We start from the raw sequence: 16,779 nt of genomic DNA, 5'->3' as shown, positions 1-16,779 counted from the left end.
CTCGAAGTATTTTAACATTGCCTCTTAAACTCCAACTTTTCAGGAAATGGGAATTCTGCATTGTCTAACTGCAGAGGAAACCCCACCATGGTAGAAATGTCTAATAGGGGAAAAATTGAAATTAAATATGTTTTAAAATAAAAAGTAGATCAGTTTTGTCTAGGAGGACCTAAAATTGATTTGCTATGTAAAATTAAATTCAAAGCAAAAATGTATCTGTATTTTTTCACTAAAAATAAAAATTGTTTTAAGCAGAAAAACTTTTTAAAAACTGCCTTTTTACTGGATGTATTATAAATTTTAAGCAGTACATATTAAAATTTTAACCATGTAACATTGTTGCAATAAAACTGTTTGGCAACAAACTTATGAGTACTTCCTTAACCATTTAGCGAAAGCCGAACTACTCTCTGCAATTAATAATTATTAAGAAATATGGTGTGAGGAAGCAATTACGTATGTATTTTTATCAGTATTTCACATTTTTTTTTCTATCTGATACATTTTCTGCATCCTCCCAGGCAGGAAGGAAGTACCTGGGGACTCAAGATCTCTTCTTCGGCTGGAAACAGTGCTGGACAAGGTCAGGGCAGACTTTTATTAACTGGATGATTTAACTCATTTATTATTTGTTTGGTAATCTGGAATGGTCTCGCAGGCAAAATCTGTGACATTCTATGAAGACTCAGAGAGAAAAGTTGGAGTTACTAGAAGGTAAGGTTTCTAGCCTAACACAATGGTAAAAATGTACTTTGATGACAGCCATCAGCTCTTGCCGTAGGTATATCTCCCAGTAAATGCCTCTTACTTTTTATGTCTTTCTTTAAAGGGATGTTACAAAATAAGCCCCTTCAGAACTTCAGATCCTGCTTTGGCTGACCTTCTTCCTTCTTAAATGTAGACAATTTGACTTGGACCTGGGGTGGGGAGCAGAAACTGGATTAGAGCGAATGCTGAGTCGAAGAAAAGTGGATGGCTGAACTTGGATGTTCCACATCAATCCCAGGAAAATGAAAGCCATGCAGGTAAATTTCAAAAACATCACCAGTTTCTTCTACTCATAGAAAGTTGAAGGAATAAAAACAGCAAGATCAGCTGATCTTAACTTTCAAAAATAAAGTAAGAATATAAAGGAATACATTCAACTGACTAACTTCAATGCAACTAGCAATTAAGAAACAAGTAAAAGTTAAGGATTTTTCCTTCCTGTTACTGGCAATCCAGCATTTTCTCAACTCCTTTACTGAGTCTGCAAAGAGTAATTCTGAATTAGAGATCATATGATTTAACACTTGCTCAACACACAGTCTGAGATCATTTTTACGTCAGGGGGATAATTAGTGCGAAAAGAAGATAATCATTTAAATTCCAGGCGCCAGAAACAATATGTTCTCCACAAAGAATACTGAGATTCTTCTGCTTTGCCTGATCCAGAGTGCACTGCAGTTCCTCCAGGACAAGACACAGACCACTCCAGGTTGGTGTCTTTGCTTTATTTTTCTTTTAAATATTGACTTTTTTAAAACAAACGCAAAACAAAAAAAAAAACCTAAACACAATGCAGATATAGTTAAAACTCAAGAGAATGATAGTCTAAAAGGACAAGTACAAATGGATATAGTTACTAGAGTAAGAAGAAATAAGACACTGGTGAGGTCTACCAGATGGTGAAAAGAGTTATATTCTAACTTATTTCTTATAGTAGCTCTGAGATTATAGTCAGGAAAACAAAGACACAGAGAAGCAAAGCAACTTCCTCAAAGTTATACAATAAGTGACACAAATGTATAAGTTGATACATTTATTACACTTATTGATTATTCTTGTTTTTTTAATTTGGGGGAACGAGGTAATTAGGTTTATTTATTCTTTTAGAGGAGGTGCTGGGGATTGAACCCAGGGCCTTGGGCATGCTAAGCATGCGCTCTACCACTTGAACTATTCCCTCCCCCCTTATTGATTATTCTTGATGATTATTCTTATTACACTCTCAGCATAATCTGTATATTTTCAGCTCTGAGACTTGAGTAGAATGTGAAAAATTGGAAAGAGTACAAAGAAAATGAAAACTATAAATCTAGATGTAATTTTAAAGATTAAAGATGCAGTATAATGTAGGCACATATGTATACATACAGAGAGAGACAGAAAGAGACGGAACAGAGATCCATGTATCTCTCTACTTAAGACTGTGAGATGGTGATAGAGAGATAGAGAGGTAGAGACAGAGAGAATGCAAATATGTGATGTGTTGCTATTTTGAAGACCATGTGAGTTTATTTTTCAGGGCACAATGAGCAGTTCTCCTCCACATTTAATAACAGAAACAAGCTACCTACAGGTCATGGAATCTCTTTTCCAGTCAACTCCTGAAGAATTACTTTGATAGCCCGCTATTTAGAAAAGGTTATGTGACATGTGTCTAGATATGAAAATAACTTTATACCTTTTTAATTTTTTATTTGACACTTACATATATAGAGAGAGAGAAAAATGATGTCTTACCAGTAAGTCTAGTTAACATCTGTCACCTTACATGCACAAAAAAATTTTTCTCTTGTGATGAGGCCTTTTTAAGATTTACTCCCTTAGCAACTTTCAAATATACAACTCTGTATTATTAACTACAGTGACCCTGCTGTACATTACATCCCCAGGAATTATTTATTTTATAGCTAGAAGTTTGTACTTTTTGACACTCTTCACCTATCTTTCCCACATTCCAACCCTCACCTCTGGCAATCACCAATATGTTCTCTGTAAGTTTGTTTTTTGATTTGTTTTTAAATAATAACTTTAAGTGGGTCCTTCCACCTCAGTGTTTCCATGATTTGTGGGAAACAACACATTTTAACAACTGTAACAACTGTTTTACTGCTTAAAGTCAACTCTATTTCCACCTTTATTCCCATGAAGTACATGGGACCGATGTATTTTTACTTTTATCCCTGGGGACATCTCTGATGTGTTCTGTGTGCTGAATTTGCCATTATTAAATTAGCAAAACAGTTAATCCTGTGTGAAAACAGAACATCATATTATGATGATATAAACAAAGCATTGACACTGAGAGAATAAGTATGTCCACATGTCCTCAGAAAGCAGAGGAAGTATTTATACTCTTTTATAATCAAGACAAGATTGCCAAGAACTTTCTTAATTATAAAGTAGTACAGAATAAGGTAATCTTGGATTCATTTAAATGGCATAATGACATGGTTTCTACTCCTCCAAGGAGGCATTGTTACTAAGCCAACAATGAGTATTTAAACACAAAATGTGAGATTAACTTAGTCATGCCTTCCCATGTCCGACTGACTAATACTGACAATAAGACTTTGATGGTTCTATCTAGGAGGTGAAACACACACACACACACACACACGTACATACATATTTGCCTCCAGTAACCATGTAACAGCTTAGACACACACACACACACACACACACACACACACACACGTACACACATATTTGCCTCCAGTAACTGTGTAACAGCTTAAACATACACACACACATACATCCATATTTGCCTCCAGTAACCGTGTAACCACTTAAATACACACACACACACACACACACATACATATCTGCCTCCAGTAATCACGCACCAGCTCAGTGTAGCTGAAGCAGTGTCTTCCCATCATCAGACGCATGTAGCAGACATTAATGCTTAGTGTTGCTGACACAGTCTCTGTACACAAGGAGTCTGCTCTTTAGATATATTATTAAAAAGAAAAGAATCACCTAGATTTTCCACCTAAATTTCCTTAGGTAAGACACAATGAAGAGGCCTTGTGTGACCAAACTTTTAATTATTCTCATCCAGGGCTGGCACAACTCTTGATTAGTAAAAATATGCGTCATAGGAAATAGGGATATTAGTCAAAGGGTACAGTTTCGGTTGTACCAGATGAGTAAGTCCTAAAGATCTACTGAACAGCATAGAGCCTGCATGTAACAATACTGTGTTGTAGACTTAAAATTTTGCTAAGAGGGTAAGTCTTAAGTTAAGTGTTCTTGTCACGCACAAAAAATAACAGTGATAAACAAGAGGGTGGGAGGAGACTTTTGAAGGTGATAAACAGGTTTATGGTACAAACTGTAGTGAAGGTTTCATAGGCTTATTTATACTCATCTCCAGATTCAGGTTTTATACATTAATTATGCACAACTTTTTGTATGTCAAAAAAAATTTTAATGTGTAATAAGCCCTTAGGCTAACACATTTTGACAATTTTTATTTTTCTGCATCTTCCCTCTTCCTCCCAGCTGTTATATAAATTGCTATGGATTTTTTTCTGAGAAGATATTTGATGACTATAGCAGTTGAAATCTGAGTTGATTTTCTAACTAGCCACTCTTTCTATACACACTTTCTTAGACCCTGGGACTGTCCTCCATGTGCTGGTCTTTGAGTATTCTTTTGAATTACAAACCAACAATAAAGGCATAGGTTGTCAAAATGATAGAAGACCTTCTACTCTATGCAACAAAAACTCTCCCAGGGCGTCCAGGACAGGCCAATGCATGCTATTACCACCTTTGCCAACTCTGGTTGGAGAAGGATGTTTCCACCGAAAACACAAGTCAGGAGATGTCAGTGAATATTCTGATAGGAAACAATGAGTTGTCAGGCAAAGCAAACCTGCTAGTTTGCATTAAAATCACAATTTACTACTGGAGGACCTAAGAGAAAAATTTTAAATTTCATTCCATCTAGTAGTCAATCAAAAACCACTGCATATTATATTTTAGTGACTAGCAAAACATAAACTTGGAATGTTTTTTGTTTTGTTTTGTTTTCCAACTGTATGTTTTAGGTCAATGGTTAAGAATCCAGGCTTTGGAGACAAACTACTTGAGTTCAAACCCCAGCTTCACCACTCACTAGCTGTGTGTCTCCTGCAAGTTACTTAACCTCTTTGCACCTCTCCGGATTATTGTTATGGAAATAGTAACAGTCCCTATCTCATTAGTTTTCTGTTAAGAAGTTACAAAATGCACTTAGGACATAGTAAGTGCTAGTGAAGATTTGAAGTAAAAATAATAATTATTAGTATTTCAATCTTCAAAATGAACTCAAGTAAAATTAAGAGCGCTGACATACAAGGGACTGAAACCGTACAAACTCAAAACATCTATGTTATCTGATCCAAGGTCTTATTTACAGATGCTCAAACGGGCTGAAAAGTAACTTGTTGCTCAAAGACAGAGTTAGGAATTAACTAGGCTAATTCTCTTAGCAACTCCAAACTGCCACTGTAATATTTCTTCTTTTACTAATCTTTTACCTTAACCACAGGGCATGTCCTCTCTGGTCTACTCTGCATTGGAAATTCCTCTAAATACACAAGCAAATGGAGATAAATTCACCCATATCAGATTGTTATCTTGTGGCCAAACTGATGAGAATCATCAGATAATTGCAATTTTTCAGTTGAGCTGCCTTAGAAAAGGGCAGAATTGGAGGCTTTCCTAACTATATCATTTCTACTGAGTAGAACAGGGCAGCCCCGTGGCTTTGGGAGGAAAAAAATAGTTACTTGAAAATTAACTTGAAAGGAATGATGCTACTGACCCAACTTCCAAAAGAATACATGTTAGAGAATGCCGGGAGAATAGTAATTACCGTACGGAGAAAATCCAGTTTACACTTTACATCCAGTTTCTACAGGATTTATGTTGCCAGGTGAAAAGAAGTTTTATTTACAAAAGCTAGTGGACTCAACATAAAACAGAAGGAAGTTAAATTTGTCTTTACCTTTGCATGTTTTATTACCTTATTTCCAGCACATGATATGCTGAAAGTTTTCATAATCACTGCCTCCTACTTCCTTTACAAATCTGACCATAACTAGTTGATGAGTTTTTTGATTGTTTGATAATTAATTCACAGTAAAGTATAAATCACAAAAAAGTGATTTGTTACTCCTCCTTAGAGTATACTTCTTTTCATAATCACTGCCTCCTACTTCCTTTACAAATCTGACCATAACTAGTTGATGAGTTTTTTGATTGTTTGATAATTAATTCACAGTAAAGTATAAATCACAAAAAAGTGCTTTGTTACTCCTCCTTAGAGTATACTTCTTTTCATAATCACTGCCTCCTACTTCCTTTACAAATCTGACCATAACTAGTTGATGAGTTTTTTGATTGTTTGATAATTAATTCACAGTAAAGTATAAATCACAAAAAGTGCTTTGTTACTCCTCCTTAGAGTATATGTCTTTAATACTTGGAATATCTGCTAATTAAGAAAACAAAACGAAGTTCCAATTATCATTAGGTCATAGGTCAAGAGGTGGGGTGCTTTCTGCACACTTTCCAGTGTTCCTCAGATCACACAGGTGGCATCTGTCCACAAAGGACCACAGAGCACAGCTGTAACTCCCGTTCCACATTCTGACCAACTGACCTGATGCATCTAGTCTTTAAGAGATAAAAGTAAATGGAATGTTTCATGGAAGTCCCATCATCTTATTTCTAAATGGCTGAAAACCACAGTCTCCCTGTAAATGTTTTTTCTTTTTTTTTTTTTTTTTTTTTTTTTGGTTTTCAATGGCTTGTTCAAACTTCTACAGTGAAAAATCCAAGGAATTGGGGGAGGGTATAGCTCAGTGGTAGAGTACAGTGCTTAGCATACACGAGGTCCTGGGTTCAAACCCCAGTACCTCCTCCAAAAATAAATAAAATAAACAAATTACCTCCCTCACTCCCCAAAATAACTAAATACATAAAAATCCAAGGTATAAAGCACAATAAACCATACTCTGTAGACTTGAGATCTCAATTATTGAAAATTCCAAGGTCCAAACAATGGAAATGCACAATGGCAATTCTATGAACCATAAAACAATTCTTCACATGAACCTTCACATGGATTTGACCTGGTTCCTCTCTAAATCTTCCCTGTAATTTCAGCTCTGCTTAACTTGTCGAGTTGTCATCAAATTCACTGATTACTTCAATGAATGTTCTAATCCTAAAGTTAAGCAAGAAGTACAAGGATATGCTTTCTTCTTTCAAACCCACAAAAAAATTAGTCAAAAGTCTTTGTTGGATGACTTACCTTTACTGTAGCTGATTCTGCATGAAATGGGTGTGACTCTCTCCAAAGGTATGAATCATTCAGATATCGTTTCAGCAGAAGTTAAGAGAGGTCCACCTAAAACAAAAAAAAAGTTATAGTAAGTTAGCAGACAAGTGCCTAGTAAAATAAGAGATCTGTTTTCCACATACAGTAATGTTCATAATAAACATGATTTTCAAAAATCTTCAACCACAAATGTCCTAGACTAGCTGGTAAGGGTTACTGTGATTGTTAAAACTAAATCATCAAGAGCAATTTTTTTTTCCCATTGCCTTTTTTGTATGAAAGGTTTGCTTAACTAATCTGATAACGTTTGAACATATTTCTGTCTAATAAAATCTCTACTTTAAGTGGGAACTGGGGGAGGTGATGGAACTGAAACTAGGTCCTCTGCAAAAACAAAAACAAAAGCAAAAAAATGTACAGTTCAAACAAGACAGATTAAAGAACATTTTCCTGAATTGCTCTGACACCACAGACATTTTAATTCTCTTCTTTTATGATGTCTGAAAGATTGCTTCAACTGTCCAGTTCTTTGAGTATGTACAGATATAACTGAGTTATTAAATCATTATTTATCATATGGAAAGATTTTCAATTACTTTTGTTACAAAAGTAAAGTTACTACATAAAAACAATTTGTCCTCTGTAACATCAAATTCGGGATTCAAGAATAGTAATCTAACTTCTTCTCTGCGCAGCTCCCGCCAGTGTGTCCTCCAAAGCAGTGGTTCCCAGTATTTTCTCTGTGTGACTCGTGTGACAGATGACATTCACAAGCTCACGCCCTCCCGTGGACAAGTTCACCCTCAGGCTCCGTTCACCTTCCCCACTGGAATCAATTGTCTTTCTCCACCCAAGGGGGATACCAAAAATGCAAGTAAGTAACGTCATTAGGGAATAACTCTGAATGTGTGCTAACCATTTTAACAAGTAAACCAATCACAAATTTCAGGACTTGATTACTAACAAATTACTACATCAAATTGCATGGTACTAAAATTAAAAAAAAAAAAAAACACCAACAAGGTTAGTTTTGAAAGTAAATTAAAATGAGTTCATTTCTTTGAATCCTTGTTTTTTCTTTTAAATGAAAATTATTATTTATTTTTAAAATTCTGCGTCTCTCTACTGAAGTATTTATAATCGTCTTTTGGATCATTTTGAAAAGATCTCTAAAGCCAGTATTTTACTTCCACCCTTGCTCTCCAAAGCCACTGCACTGCTTCTATTTTCACTTTTTTTTGATATGTAAGCATGTCATTTGTCTCTGTGCAAATGAATGAAGTAACTGCCGAGAAATCAGTCTTCTTTTCTGTCTTCTGAGGGTTTCTTTGATGGATCTCTGGCATCATTAGTCACGTTGGGTCAGCGTGATGGTTTGTGTCTGACACTCCGTGAACACGCCTGTGCCTGTCCATAAGCGCTACAAGCCCTGTGTCACGCAGACAATGGACACCAGTCCGGGGCTGCTGTGAGCAACCAAACTCTCCTCCTCTCCTCCCCAGCAACCGTGATTTCCCTTATCTTTCCAAGAATTCCTATAAACAAATCCCTATGGTGAAATCAAAGCCAGAGGTTTATTCTGACTTTTTTTTTTCAGAAAACATAGGTGGGGAGATAAAAATCTGCATCCCCAACTGTCATCCGCTTGTAATGAATGCTCACTGTGTTCATCTCTAGAGGGATAAGGGATTTTCCGTACTGTTTATGGCTTCGCACTTTGCTCCCCCTGTAAGGAAGGGAGTGTTGAAGGAGAGGAAGAACACAGAAACGTTCTCCACTGGCTTCTGAACTCCTCCAACTTGACACCGTTCAGGAAGCCTTAGCATACCCGCTGGTGATAAAATTACGAGGTAGGGGGATTTTGCCCACAGTGAACCAGGGCCCCCAGGACACCCCCACTTCCGTCTGGTGATGTGAGTAAATCACATCGTTCCAGGAATATCACGATCTCTTCTCTTTTCCCCTTTACCCTCATTTCACACACATATGACCTATCCTCCAAAATAACCTTGGATATGTATTCACTCGTTCACACGTTCAACTAACATTACTGAAGACCTACAATGGGTCAGGCGCAGTTCAAGTGCTGGATACACAGCAGTTCACAGACAAAAACGCCAGCCCTTGTGAAGTTTACATTCTAACGAATGGTGACCAACAATAAATAGGCAAATGCACAGTCTTTCTGATTGTGATGCACCAGGAAGAAAAAGTAAAGTAGGAAAGGGGGGTGGGACGCTCTAGGCGTGAGAGTAATTACAATTTTTACATGGGCGGCCAGAGAAGACCTCACTGATAAGGTAATATTTAAGGTGGGAGAGGGGCAGTGAAGAGTGCAGGGGTTAGCCTTGCTGTATCTGGAGTAGAACCTTCTAGGGAAAAGGGACGGAGAGTGCAAGGGCCCTGAGGTGGAGCGTGCCTGGTGTATTTGTGGTTCACGCTATGATCCAAGTAACTGATAAGAGATTAGCATGCCACCCTCCCTGAATATGCCTGTAAGAGCCAAGGGAGCCTTCAGCTCAAGGATTCCAGACATTAATCAGGAGGAGGGAGAGGCACTCTGATGGGCTGTCAAGACCGTGCTGAGGTTTTCTCAAGACAGTTGCTGCTTTGCACACACTTCAGTCCAGCATCATCGCAATCTCATCACATGGTACAACCGGTCTATGACTTATTTCGAAAAAAAATCTTTTAAGATGTTGCTTCAGCACTCTATTTAGACCCAAAGATAGATAATTCTGTTTTCCCTGCTGAGCCAAATCTCATTTTGCAGCTATCGTGCCTTCCTCCAATTCTCTGGCCCCTGAACAGCATTGACAATTTCCTCAGGTCATTTGGTTCGGGGACTTTGCATCTGAGTAGTCATCCTCGTTCACTGACTCACGAGGAGACGCCGCCTCTGGGGAACAGTCGGACCCTGTGACTCATGGTGAGCGAGCGGCTCACTCACTGTCAGGGTGTCGGGGACCGTGCTCTCAGGGCTGACCACTGCTGCCCCCAGTGTGGTGACTTCATTAAAGACGTCCTGCCTTCTCCCGGCTAGGCCGTGGGGCTTGCAGTCTGCAGGGCTTTGATTATTACTCTGTAAGTTCTAGCTCAGAAAGGCAGCAGAGCTTTTCCCACCCTGCTATTAGAGGCCCCCATGCTCCTCTCTCACTGCCTAAGGCAGAGGCGGCTCTAGGTCCATCTACCCAGAGAGCCCACGAAAATTTCAACATCCCGATGGTGTCAGTCATGTCACTCATGTTTGGCATCTGTGGAAAAGGACCCTGACTCCTTTTCTAAGATTAAGGGGAAGGACGATCCACCCCCATTTCTGTACCACCAGGTAAGACAATCTTCTCAGGTGGCCCCTGAACTCCCCAGCTTTGTGCTGCCACACCCAGCTCTGGACACTGTATCCCAGACACTTACACCTCTTAAGTATCAGCCAGATCACTCTGAAACCCTGACTCACACGGTCTGCTATTTCTCTCCTGCTCATGCGCTGCAATGTCGCTGGGAGAAACACACAAACACCCACCAACACACGTGCATTGTATGTGCATGCAAGGACACACGTGCCTGACAGGCACAGACAACACAACCCCAGACCAACATCTTCTGACCAGATCCAATTAATGTTATAATATATATAATATTTATATAGTAACTATATTATATATGATATTGACATAGTAACTCATCCATAGTGGATACTTATAATATTAGTATATTAACTATAATATATACTAATATTATTGTAAAAAATAACTAAATTAATATATTAACTCATCCACAGTGAATATTTCAAACACCTTCCCCTAAAATACTCTTTTTTCTTATAATGAGTTCCTTCCAGTATATGTGTTTGGTTCAACAAATCTTTACTGATGATCTAGTATGTGCTGGCTATGTGGGGCTGAGCCTGCTCTGAACATGATATGGCCTCTGCTCTTCAAGAAGTAACAATCTTGAGAAAGAAAAGTAACTGAAGTAGCAGACCTGACTGAACTAACCACAAAAACCATAAACCACAATGTGACTGCTGCTGCGCAGGTTGTATGAACCATTTTAAACAGAGCCACAGAGAATGAAAGGAAAGTTAAGTACAGTAATTGGACATGGAGAGAAGGGTAAAAGGAGAACTGAGGGTGACTCTCAGGTTCCTGGCGTGGGCCAAGGTGACAAGGCAGATGAGGAAGGAGCAAATTTGGGCTGGAGAGGTGTAGAGGGATGCAGAAAGCTTCCTTGTCAGCGTGCTGAGTTTGAGATTCCCTACAAAATTATTACAGTGGTTTGAGGTCCCTGAGAAATAACCAAAGGGTAATGTCCCATGTTTGAAGCTCAGGAGAGAAAGCAGTGATGGATTTGCACAATGAGAGTGGCTACAGAATCATGCTGGGCACCAAGTAAGGAGAAAAGATGGAAAGGAAAGAACTCAAAAGGCATAAGCATTTGACAGACAGGCAGAGAATAAGGAATGGATTGAGAAAAGAACAGCCGAAAAGACGGAAAATTCAGCAACTGTTTCTGCCTCCTAAATCTACCTGCAATTGTGTTCTCTCTTTTCAAACTGCTTGCTAGAATTTTCTCATTGGATATGCTCTCTAATATCTCAATTTAATTTTCACCAAAAAAAAAAAAAGCTTTTACTTCTGACTTTCCTACTTGTGTCAATGTGATGGGAAAAAAATGCTTTTTTCACAGATAAGTCTGAAACCCCTGATTCTTCACCAACAGCATTTATGCTTTGAGTTACTCTGTCTCCTTCACAATTATTCATCCTTTAAGAATCAGTTCACCCCACCAGTTCACCCCAGCCCCTCTAAAGATGCCTTCTCTCATCTCATGGTCCAAAGCTTGAGTTAGGTCCTCTCTTTCCTCTGTCTGCTTTGTACCCTGCATATAGTTCTACTACATATAGTTTACAAGTTAGTTATAGTTACATTATTTCATAAGCATCAATTTCTGTTTCTTGGATTACTTATCTTTGCATCACCAATAAAACACAAATTAAATGTTTACTGAACAAAGACAAACTAAATGTTGAACAAATGAAGGAACAAATGAATGGAGCTAACTAACCAGAGACAGATGTCTCCTTTCATTGTCCTTCTCAGTTTCGCTAGATGTATTTCGTATCTTTTCCTGTATCCACATACCCTTTATCAATCAACGTAAGCCTCCTGGCCACAATAAGCATTTTTTAATGTTGTAACAGCCCCACATTTCTGTGCTTTGCTTCTAACGCATTTCATAGGACAGCAACCAGATTTAGCTCTCATCTCTTTGACATTCATTCTAATATATATACTCATTGGGACTTTTCAGTGCAATTAAATGGTCAGTCATCTATCGAATCATTAGCCACTTGTACCATGATGATTTATAAAGTGATTTTTAATGTGGGGGTGGGCAGGGACTAAGGAGGCAATGATAGTAGGAAAGGGACCCATTAATTTTTATTGGTCTTTATGAGAACTTTTTTTCACAACATGTGTGTTTTAGATCATATTAAGATATTCTAATAAGCTAATCACCTATGTGTATGTGTGAAATTGAGTAAGCTGGGAAACACAACTCAGATATTTTGAATATATCTAGATGTTAAAGCTAATTATTTACACAAAGTACATTTTTTAACTGATGTATTGTAAGTACGTGTCTGAAGAAAAATACATTTACTATAATGTTCAGCTAATTTAGGGGGAAAGACCTGTAAGTTAAATCTTTCACATCTTGGTAGCACTTCAATATATTTTTAAAGCAATCAGCACTTCATTGGAAATGGCATTTGTTCTTGTGCAAAGAGATTCAGGAGACTGACTCTCATGCCAGGAGCTAGAGAACCAGCTGCATAAGATCCAATTTCCAACAAGTCCCTTCAACTCGCTGAGTCATGAGTTTCAGATTTTTAACAAGGAAGTAATTCAAGAATGATATACTGCGACACTGGATTGTACGTGCATTGACACCTTCTCTCAAAAGCCTTACAGCCAAGGTCTTATAGAGGAATATGCTCCTGAAACTGACTTTGACAGCCTCCAGGGGACAGTATATAATAACCCAAAAGAAATAAATTTGCATCAGCTTTTTCTCATTCTGGAAGCTATAATTATCTTTATTACTAGACAGAAATCAAGCTCTAGATAATGAAGCATAAAAATGCTTGCCCATAGGACTTAGTTGCAAAAGCACTAATTTTAGGTACGAAATAGTTTCCAGGGATGATTTGTGAGTGTCTTGGTAAAGCCTGCCTTGTTTAATTAGGAGTTTTCCCAGCCGTAATGGGGAATGAGAACTATCACCAAGGTGTGCTAACACCCACATCCAGCTCAGGAGAAAGGAATGGACACTAAAAGGCATTCTTCTCTCCTGATTCAACTACACAACCAATGTTTACTGAGAGTCTACCATGGTACTCAGCACTGTTTGAGGCACTGGAAACAGTGGGAAACTAAGCAGACACTCCTAGATACTCAGTCCTCAATTTAGCCACTGACACTTAAATAACACTATGAGAAAAGTCACTCAACAGTTAATCCCTAAACAAACAGAGAAAATGTGGTTCTCAGCAAAAAAAAAAGGAGTGGTCCTTGGCAGCTGGGCAAGAAAGGGACTAAGGAGGAAATGACCATTGTACTGGATCTGGAAAAGGGGCAAGGTTAGAAGTGTGGGGAAAGCAGGTAGCAGAGACCAGGGGAGGGAGAGGAAGGCGCTTGTAACCACAAATGGAACTATGCTATTTTGGCCAAATTTGATGCCAAATGTCTCTTTCTAGTAGCAAATCAACTGTTTATACTTTCATAGGCTCTTCCAGTACTTCAACCTCAATAATTAGCCTTTCTTAGAAATCTCCTAATCTGGTGCTGATTTTAGTGTTTCTTTCAAGAATAATTCAACTTAATATTTACACTTGCAGTAATAAAATAACGCCATCATTTGTTGACCTCCTAAATGCCAGACACTGCAGAACCCTTCGCACAGATTTCTGATTTAATCTTCACAACAGCCCTATAGTTTGGGCGCTATTAACCCCATTTGACAGACCTGCAAACTGAGGCACAGAGAGACTGTCCAGGTCACACACCTAAGTAACTACTGGAGAGGGTATTCTGACCTCGAATTACGCTTTGTGTAGGGGATTTTATAAATCATATCGAAGAGTCTACCTTTTCCTTAACACGCTGATAAGTTTTCTCCTAGTCAAGGGTAGTTAACAACGGGTCAAAAAAACTGTCCGTTTGGATCATGTGTGATTCTTCTAATAACTTTCTCCCTGAGCCAGAGAAGCGGCAAACCTGCCAGAAGCAATGAAGGGGCCGTGGGGAAGCGGAGACAACCACCTGAAATCCTGCTCCAGAACCTTCGCTGCGGGCGGGCGGGCGCGGCGAGGACGCGGGTCGCAGGCCGTCTCCTCCGCGCCCCCGGAGCGCCGGGCCTCGCGCGCGTTCGCAAAGCGCTGGACCCTCCGGCGGCCTCGGGCGGCCGGGCCGGGTCTCTGGCCGCCGCGGGTCTCGGCAGCAGACAGGAAGGCCACCCTCGGGCGAAGAGGGGGTCGGGGAAGGGCGGGCGGCGGGGCGGGGCCTGACATTCAAAGTCCCCAACTCGGGGACGTCACGGCTCCAGGTGCGCGTGCGGCGCGGGGCGGGAGTCCCCCCGCGCGCTCCCCTCCTCCGCGCAGTCCCCACCTGGGCGGGCAGCTCGGCCGGGCTCCCGGCTCGCTTTCCTGGCGGAGGCCACACCTGGAACCGCGCCTCTGGGCAGGGCCGCGCGGCCGCCTCGGGGGAGGGGACCCTCGGGGGCGCGGGCGCCGGGGAGGAGCGCGCGCGTGCTCGCGGGGACGCGGGGAGCCGGCGGCGCCGAGCGGTGCGAGCGGCCCGAGGCGGAGGCGCGGGCGCGATGGCGCGGGGCGCGGGGGGCGCGCTGCTGCTTCTCCTGGTAAGTGTGGGGCGCGGGGGCGCGGCGCCCCGGGAGGGCCCGGGCACCGGCGGGCCCCGGGCTCGCGCCCCGACCTGCCCGCTTCCTCCCAGGACCGGCCAGCCCGCCCGGCGCTCCCTCTTTGTGCCCCGAGGTGGGAAAGGGCCGGGCAGGCGGCGGCAGGCGCGGACCCCGGGGCTCCGCTGGGGCCGAGCCGGGCGGTGGGAACCTGGCTGAAGTTAGGTTTTTCCGGCTGCCACACGCAAGCCCTCTCGCCTTTTGGTATCTGCGATCTGTGGGTGCAGTGAGCCTTGCAGCGGGGACACCTTTCCTGGAGATCCGGGGCTTTGTCTGGAGTCTCGTCGGACGGGCAACATGGAGGCAGTGGAGGCAGCGGTCGTGCCTCCTTCTAGGCTCGCCGAGACTCTCCTGGAGTCCCCTGGGGCTCCCGCCACCGTGCACGTCAGTGACCTGGGGGAACCAGGGAGATACCTGTATTCTTACACTGCGGAAAAGGGCCCCAGTCGTTTTTTCTAATGTATTTCACAAAGTTTTTTTTTGTTAAGCCACGTTACTCCAAATTACCCACATACAGTTTTAAGTTAAAGTTCACAAAGATAGTGTTTTAAAACAATCGCCCAGTAGCAAAGGTAATGAACATATGTAATCGTTTTAAGATTTTTTTCATTTTAAAGAGTTACAGAAAATCGAAGTCAGACCCACATTCAAAGGGGGTTTTCAGAAGTTATTAAAGAAACTGGGAAACAGTGTTCAGTCTCTAGATGTACATTTCTTATGCTTGGTTTCTGTACTCAGTTTGGATTTTAAGTATATTTGTTTTCTGTTCTTTAAAAGAATTCCACGTAATTAAGAAATGTATCTGACTCATAAGAGTTTGCAAGATGCAAGATAACATGACAGTTATCATACTAATATAGGTGTGTGTTCACTTTCCAGAGACTTAAATGTATGTTCAGAGAGATTAGATGCAAAATCATACTCAATTTTCTTATATAATGGTTAAAATAGAAAATACAAGTACATTCTCTGCATTAAAAGTTCTAACTTCCCAAAGATTGCCTTCTCTCTATCCCAGAACTGCAATGGAGGAGAGAAAAATATTTGTTTTCCTGTATTTTATGTATATATCTCATACGGGGTCGGGGGTGGGAGCATGACTAATGCAATCTAGGGATTTCTGTGAACTCTCACTTGCATGCTATTTAGGACCTCCAGACCTTAGGCACATCAGTTTATTTTCATGCTCTTTTTATCCATTTCATTTTGTCCAGGTCATTGAAGTAATTTTCAATTCAAGTTCCCCTTGTTAATAGAACTTTTCAGAGATAATTTTGAGTTTCCTCTTTGGCCTCCAGAGTAACAGAGCAACTAGTTCCCTCATCATGGTACTTCCTGGGTAAAGATATCACCAAACTAAAAAAAAAAAAAAAGAAAGAAAGAAAGACATCACCAAACTAACGTAGCACCTGGCTCACTTTGAGGGTTAAATATTAAATCTTTCCATGTTGCCTTTAACCTCAAATAGTATAACAAGCAGGCCAGTTAACAAGAGAAATGGGTACATAATTTCAGTATATTTTTTACTTTAGCAATTCAATATTTTTAGCAGTAATTGACTTCTCCCTTTTACTTTAGTTAAAGTAATATTAACTAACTGAGTATGCGAATTTCTTGGACAATTCTTCATGTTTTCTGTAGTACTTCATGTGATATAAATTTGAACATGTTTATTTTGGGTCAGAGAACAATGGGCA

The 16,779-nt window shown here is 40.4% G+C and overlaps 1 protein-coding gene and 1 long non-coding RNA gene across 2 annotated transcripts in view; both read left to right on the top strand.

Annotated features, from left to right (window-relative positions):
- Positions 1–541: 541 nt before the first annotated feature.
- On the top strand, positions 542–9,207 carry LOC140689002 (uncharacterized). The gene is made up of 3 exons (XR_012063856.1): positions 542–1,025; positions 1,373–1,477; positions 7,798–9,207. It is a non-coding gene; the product is annotated as an uncharacterized lncRNA (long non-coding RNA).
- Positions 9,208–14,243: 5,036 nt separating this feature from the next.
- Positions 14,244–16,779, top strand: part of DSG2 (desmoglein 2) — a 35,642-nt gene continuing 33,106 nt past the window's right edge. The window contains exon 1 of the mRNA XM_031690314.2: positions 14,244–15,025. Coding sequence (XP_031546174.2) covers positions 14,987–15,025 — 39 coding nt within the window. The 5' untranslated portion in view covers positions 14,244–14,986. The remainder of the gene's footprint in view (positions 15,026–16,779) is intronic.

The sequence above is a fragment of the Vicugna pacos genome, chromosome 24, assembly GCF_048564905.1.
Source record: "Vicugna pacos chromosome 24, VicPac4, whole genome shotgun sequence".
Lineage (NCBI taxonomy): Eukaryota > Metazoa > Chordata > Mammalia > Artiodactyla > Camelidae > Vicugna > Vicugna pacos.
The sequence above is the reverse complement of the archived record's forward strand: the minus strand, read 5'-3'. Positions and strand labels throughout refer to the sequence as shown.